This window comes from Littorina saxatilis, linkage group LG5 (genome assembly GCF_037325665.1).
Source record: "Littorina saxatilis isolate snail1 linkage group LG5, US_GU_Lsax_2.0, whole genome shotgun sequence".
NCBI classification, from domain to species: Eukaryota; Metazoa; Mollusca; class Gastropoda; order Littorinimorpha; family Littorinidae; genus Littorina; species Littorina saxatilis.
Window position 1 is genome coordinate 46,704,947 of NC_090249.1, and position 6,636 is coordinate 46,711,582.

General features: G+C 47.6%; 1 protein-coding gene across 1 annotated transcript in view; it reads left to right on the plus strand.

Moving 5' to 3' along the window:
* The first annotated feature begins 295 nt into the window (after positions 1-295).
* Positions 296-6,636, plus strand: part of LOC138967778 (uncharacterized) — a 9,266-nt gene continuing 2,925 nt past the window's right edge. Inside the window, exons 1-3 of the mRNA XM_070340433.1 lie at positions 296-538; positions 979-3,511; positions 3,872-4,878. Of these exons, the coding sequence (XP_070196534.1) occupies positions 296-538; positions 979-3,511; positions 3,872-4,878 (3,783 nt within the window). The remainder of the gene's footprint in view (positions 539-978; positions 3,512-3,871; positions 4,879-6,636) is intronic.

The following is a 6,636-nucleotide window of genomic DNA, read 5'->3' on the forward strand; positions in this document are numbered from 1 at the left end:
ACTGCTGTCTGAATGTTCTCTCTCTCTCTCTCTCTCTCTCTCTCTCTCTCTCTCTCTCTCTCTCTCTCTCTCTCTCTCTCTCTCTCTCTCTCTCTCTCTCTCTCTCTCTCTCTCTCTCTCTCTGGATCTGCACCAAATTTGGTGTCTGTACTCAGGTCGACCCATAAAAAATGCTGGTGCAATCGCTTATCATATTATACAAAACTTCTTTTTTTTTCAAGATCACACCATCAGTGCCAGACCAGACGTTTCATCATGCCACCAAAGAAGAGGGCACTGTCAGCTAACTTAAGAGATGCCAAGCGTATGCGACTCTCCAGAAGGTCCCAAAGTTTGGAAGACACAAGAAAACGACTCGAAAGAAATAGACAAGCGACAACAGCAGCACGGCAAGTTGAAAACACTGAACAAAGATCAAACAGACTCGAAAGAAATAGACAAGCGACAACAGCAGCACGGCAAGTTGAAAACACTGAACAAAGATCAAACAGACTCGAAAGAGATAGACAAGCGACAACAGCAGCACGGCAACGGGAGCGTGACACACACAACAGGCTTGCTCTCACATATGACTCTTCAAGTGTTATCATAATTTCGGACATTGGCCAAATGTCGCATAAGTGTACCTGCGGAGCACTTAAATTCAAGAATGAGCCAAAAGGCCTTTGCTGCTCTGGTGGCCGAGTTCTTTTGGATTCCTTCCCTCAGCCTCCATCATATCTGATGAATCTGCTTACTGGAAGTGACAAGCACAGTGTTGCCTTTCGGAGGGATCTGAGGGCCTACAACAACGCGTTCCAGATGACCAGTTTCGGCTGTAAAGATGGCGCTATACCTGGCTGGAACCCCACCTTTCGAATTCAAGGTCAGGCATACCACCGAATTGGCAGTCTCCTGCCACCAGAAGGCGTCACTCCCAGCTTCCTCCAGGTGTATTTCTTGGACAGCCAAACAGACCAAACATCTCTTCGTCAACAGCTGCAAAACATGGACAAAGACGTACTGCTGCGCCTCACAACGATGTTGCATGAAAACGTCTACGTACAAACGCTTAAGACAGCTAGGGACACCCTGATTCAACAAGAGCATGTTCAGGGTTCAACGATGAAGGTTGTCATTCGAGAGGACAAGCGTCCTCAACATGAGCATCCCAGGAGATTCAACCAGCAGCAGTCGTCAGAAGTGGCTATCCTGATGGACAACGAGCCCACAGAGAACCGTGACATTATCCTCAGTCTGAAAGACGGACGTCTGCAAAGGATCTCTGAACTGCACAGGAGCTATGATCCACTCCAATACCCACTCATATTCCCATTTGGCACAGACGGCTACAACATCTACATGAAAGGTCAAAATGGGAGAAAGATTACCCAGCAAGAGTACTATTCCTATTACATACAGGTGCGCCCTGACAACCACATCCTCAAGTATGCTCGCCTGTTCCAGCAGCTTTTGGTTGATTGGTACTCCAAAATGGAGACAGAACGACTAATGTGGATCAGGAGGGAGCAGAAGTCACTCAGAGCTGACAGCTACCAAGGTTTGACCGATGCACTTCTTGCCAACGATGCAGATCCACACAATGTTGGTCAGAGAATTATCCTGCCCTCATCGTTCGTAGGTGGCCCTCGCTACATGCACCAAAAGCAGTCTGATGCAATGGCCTATGTCAGGAAGTTTGGCTGTGCGGACTTATTTGTAACCATGACATGCAATCCCGCTTGGAAGGAAATCATAGAGAATCTCCTTCTCGGACAAACAGCCAGCGATCGTCCAGACATCATCACCCGAGTGTTCAAGCTGAAACTCAAAAAGTTGCTAGACATGCTCACCAAAAAGAAAATCTTTGGCAAAGTCAGAGCATGGCTTTACTCAACAGAATTTCAGAAGCGAGGACTGCCACATGCACACATATTGCTGTGGCTGTTGCCCAGCCAAAAGATCAGGCCAAATGACATTGACCTCGCCATCTCTTCTGAGATTCCAGATCCTGTCCAGAACCCTGAGCTTCACAAGATGGTCATGGCCCACATGATCCACGGACCTTGCGGAACACACAACCCACGAAGCAGCTGTATGGATCAAGAGACCAAGAAATGCACGAAGCACTATCCAAAAGCGTTTCGACAGTCAACAGAGCAGGGACAAGACAGCTACCCCAAATACCGAAGACGCCAAGAAACAGATGGAGGACACACTGGGACACTCATGCGTGGGAACCAGAAGATGACTATCACTAACCAGTGGGTGGTTCCTTACAGCCCCTACTTAATACACCAGTTCAACTGCCACATTAATGTGGAGATCTGCAGTAGCATCAAATCCATCAAATACGTTGTCAAGTATGTTCACAAGGGAACTGACCAGGCTGTCTTTCACCTCCAGGAGACTGCAGCAGAACAACAACTTCCTACTGTCGACGAGGTATCACTCTTCCAGAATGCCCGATACATCGGTAGCATCGAGGCTACCTGGCGGCATCTGGGATTTGACCTGCATGAACGCTTCCCAATGGTGCAACGACTTGCACTTCATCTGGAGAACGGCCAGCGGGTCTATTTCCGTCCTGAGACTGCCATGGCCAGTGTGCAGACACCACCTTCAACAACCCTAACCGCGTTCTTCAGCCTCTGCGAAGAAAATCAGTTTGCAAGGGATCTGAAGTATCCGGAAGTGCCAGAACACTTCACGTGGCTCGCAACGCAGAAAAAGTGGAAAAGACGGCAAAGGGGGACTGCGATCGTGCGAATGTATTCAGTCAGTCCTCGACAAGGCGAGTGCTACTTCCTGAGACTTCTGCTGAACGTTGTGAAAGGCCCTAGCTCCTATGAAGATCTCAAAACTATTGACGGCCACGTCTGCACCACATTCCGTGAGGCCTGCTACGAGCGTGGATTGCTGGAGGATGACAAACACCTCGAGCTTAGCATGGAGGAAGCGTCTGCCTCCCAGAGCCCCAAGCTGTTGCGCAGTTTCTTTGCAATCATTCTGATCAACTGCAGTCCCAGCAATCCCGGTAGTCTCTATCTACGCTTTCGGGATCATCTGGCAGAAGACTTCCTCTACACATTCAGGCAGGTTGTTAACGACGACACAGCACCATTCTCAGACGCCATCTATAATCAAGCTCTCTGTGCCATTGAAGAAAGGCTCTTGCTTCTAGGTGGAAAGTCTGTAGAACACTATGGGATGCCAAAAGCAGTCCAACAAGACGCCACCATCCGGGTGTCACGGGAGTATCATCAGGAGACAAACTATGACACTGAAGTGCTAAAGGCAGCAGCAGCAGACCAGCTGAAACAGTTGACTGAAGATCAAAGAAAAGTGTATGACACTTTCATCAGCATGGTCGAGAAGAGAAATCAGAGTGACACCAACATGCTGTTTCTTGACGCGCCAGGAGGTACTGGTAAGACCTTTGTGATCAACCTCATCCTCTCCATGATCCGTTCTACAGGCAGGATTGCACTCGCCACAGCCTCCAGTGGCATCGCTGCAACCCTTATACAAGGTGGGCGAACATTGCACACCACCTTCAAAGTTCAGAATACTGAATACAGTATTTATTGAGCCAAGTGACATTAAAAAACATTTAAAGCACAAGGAATTTCGCGTAGTGTTGGTAAAATCACGCACACACACTCACCCACACACACACTGACACACACACACACACGCCCACACATACACTGACATACACACCAACACACACACGCCCACACAACAGCAGTCACGATCACACCATCACACGCAGGGCAGACATGAGGTAAAACAAATGACAATCATCTATTAAAAGAAAATGTACAAAGAGTGGTCTAAGATGCTGGTGGAAGGGTCTACACAGAATACAATTTTATAATCTCATGCATAGTTCCGCTTGATGTGGACAAGCAAGACCAACCCACATGTGCCATCAAACGCGGCACAAACTTGGCTAAAGTAATCCAAGACACTGCTGCCATCATCATAGACGAGGCCCCAATGACACACAGGGCAGTCTATGAGGCAATCGATCGCACGCTTCAGGACATTACTCAGACTTCTAAACCAATGGGAGGCATTCCAACTTTGTTCTGCGGTGACTTCAGGCAGATTCTCCCTGTCGTCCCCCACGGCACAAGAGCCAACGTCATCAACGCTTCTATTAAGAATTCCTACCTGTGGCAGAACATCGTGGTCAAACACCTCACAACCAACATGCGTGCACACCTGTCTGGAAATCATGAGGCCGTAGCCTTTGCCAATCTCCTACTTGATATCGGAAATGGTGCCATCCCGCCATCAGATTTCCCTGACACCATCGACATTCCTCCAACCCTCTGCCAATTTGCAGACAGCTTGGAACAACTCAAGACAGACGTATTCCCAGACCTCCAAGAGCACTACACAAGTTCAGAGTGGCTGGCACAGAGAGCCATTATCTCCCCGCTCAACAAGACAGTCAACAAACTGAACGGAATGCTCATGTCTGATTTTCCAGGAGATGAGAGACTCTACAAGTCCATTGACAAAGCCATCAATGATGAGGAGGTCGTCATTTACCCCCAAGAGCTTCTCAACTCTATCGAGATCTCAGGATTGCCCCCACATGAACTGACACTAAAACCTGGTGCACCAATCATCATTCTTCGATCCCTGGAACCTCCCAAAACCACAAATGGTACCAGGTGTACCATCACCAGACTCCACAACTATGTCATTGAAGCTACCATTTCCTGTGGCCCCTATAAGGGAGAACCAGTTCTGCTGCCTCGAATCCCTCTCGAACCTTCAGACTCTTCCCTTCCCTTCACGTTCCGGCGCCTACAGTTCCCTATAAGGCCAGCCTTTGCCCTTACCATCAACAAAAGCCAAGGACAGACATATTCAGTCTTGGGAGTAGATCTCACAGGGCCTTGCTTTAACCACGGTATGTTTTAGGTCGCAGCATCACGGACGGGAAGAGCAGATACTCTGACCATTCTGGCACCAAACAGGCAGACCAGAAATGTCGTCTACCCAGAAGCTCTACAGTAGATGGTAGGTACGACTACTGTCTGTGTGTGTATCTGTGTGTCTGTCTGTTCGCGATGCACTGCCAAAGTTCTGGACGGATCTGCATCAAATTTGGTGGGCATATTCAGGTGGACCCACAAACTGGTGGATGAAAATTTTCAACACGTGCTCTTCTTCTTCTCTCCGTTGGGACCGGGTTTATTTGGTAAACGTAGCGAACCGCCACGCTGCATACTCTGTCTCGCGATCCACCCGGCGAAGCCGGGTATTCCTCTAGTTGTGTATGTGTGTGAATCCTGAACGTTGATAATGTACATGCTTTACCAGTGAGCTATATAAACATATTGAGCTCCTTAAAATTGGCAATCTAGTGGCTGCTCCGCCTGGCGTCTGGCATTATGGGGTTAGTGCTAGGACTGGTTGGTCCGGTGTCCGAATAATGTGACTGGGTGAGACATGAAGCCTGTGCTGCGACTTCTGTCTTGTGTGTGGCGCACGTTATATGTCAAAGCAGCACCGCCCTGATATGGCCCTTCGTGGTCGGCTGGGCGTTAAGCAAACAAACAAACAAAATATTGAGCTCCACGTATTTTCTTTTATTGTTGGAATGAATCGGAGGAGAATAACGAATGCGTATAAATGAAATAGTAGCCTTCTGACTGACAGTCGGTATTTTAGATAATTCATTCCTGACATGGGGGAAAGAAAGAGGCTCAAAACAAGTCATTTATAACAAGAAATTCCTCCGAGGTAGGAAAAACACCCCCGTCAAAGGGAAATGACCTTCTCAGTTGGTGGCAGTGACTGAGTGAGAATGGTTATTTCCCTTTGACCATTAAGATGTCCCTCTATAAGTCCTTGTATAATTTTAATCCACCAATAACTCCCTAACCGTGTGTTTGACTGGTCCCAATTTTTGTAAGGACCGTCTCAGGAATGTATAGAACCTGTTCACCAAGTTTGGTGACGATCGGTCCGTTCATTCTTGAGATCTATATGCGAACACAAACACACAAACACACAAACAAACACATCGACCGAAACCTATACACACCCCTATACCGGGGGTGTAATGATACGGTTCATTGATTCGGAGCCCTTCGGAGCCATGCACCGGCAGAGTCTGTCTTGGTCAAAGTCAGACAAAGACCACTCGAAAAAAGGAACGGTAGACTGGCCGTTGTTTAGAAAAAGGGTAAAACCGGGGAAAGAGATACAAATAGGTCAAAATGATACAGTTCATTGGGTCCGAGCCCTTTCCGTCCATATGGCTTGTTTTACAATGACTCGGCTGTTTGTGTGTGTGTGTGTCAGTGTGTGTGTGTCAGTGTGTGTGTGCACGTGTGTTTATGTGTGTGCGCGTGCGTGCGTGTGTTTGTGTATGTGTGTGTGTGTGTGTGTGTGTGTTTGTGTGTGTGTGTGTGTGTTTGTGTGTGAATAGAACAGCTTATGTCCCTAAATGCTTATTATCCTACCAACGACATTAAGGCCGTTTCAATTAACTCGTAACTTTTGCATTTAAATTGTGACATGAATGTATTGTTTTACCGGCTCCACACATTAAACACACACATTTCGCGTAAGGCGAAAATACAATATTTAGTCAAGTAGCTGTCGAACTCACAGAATGAAACTGAACGC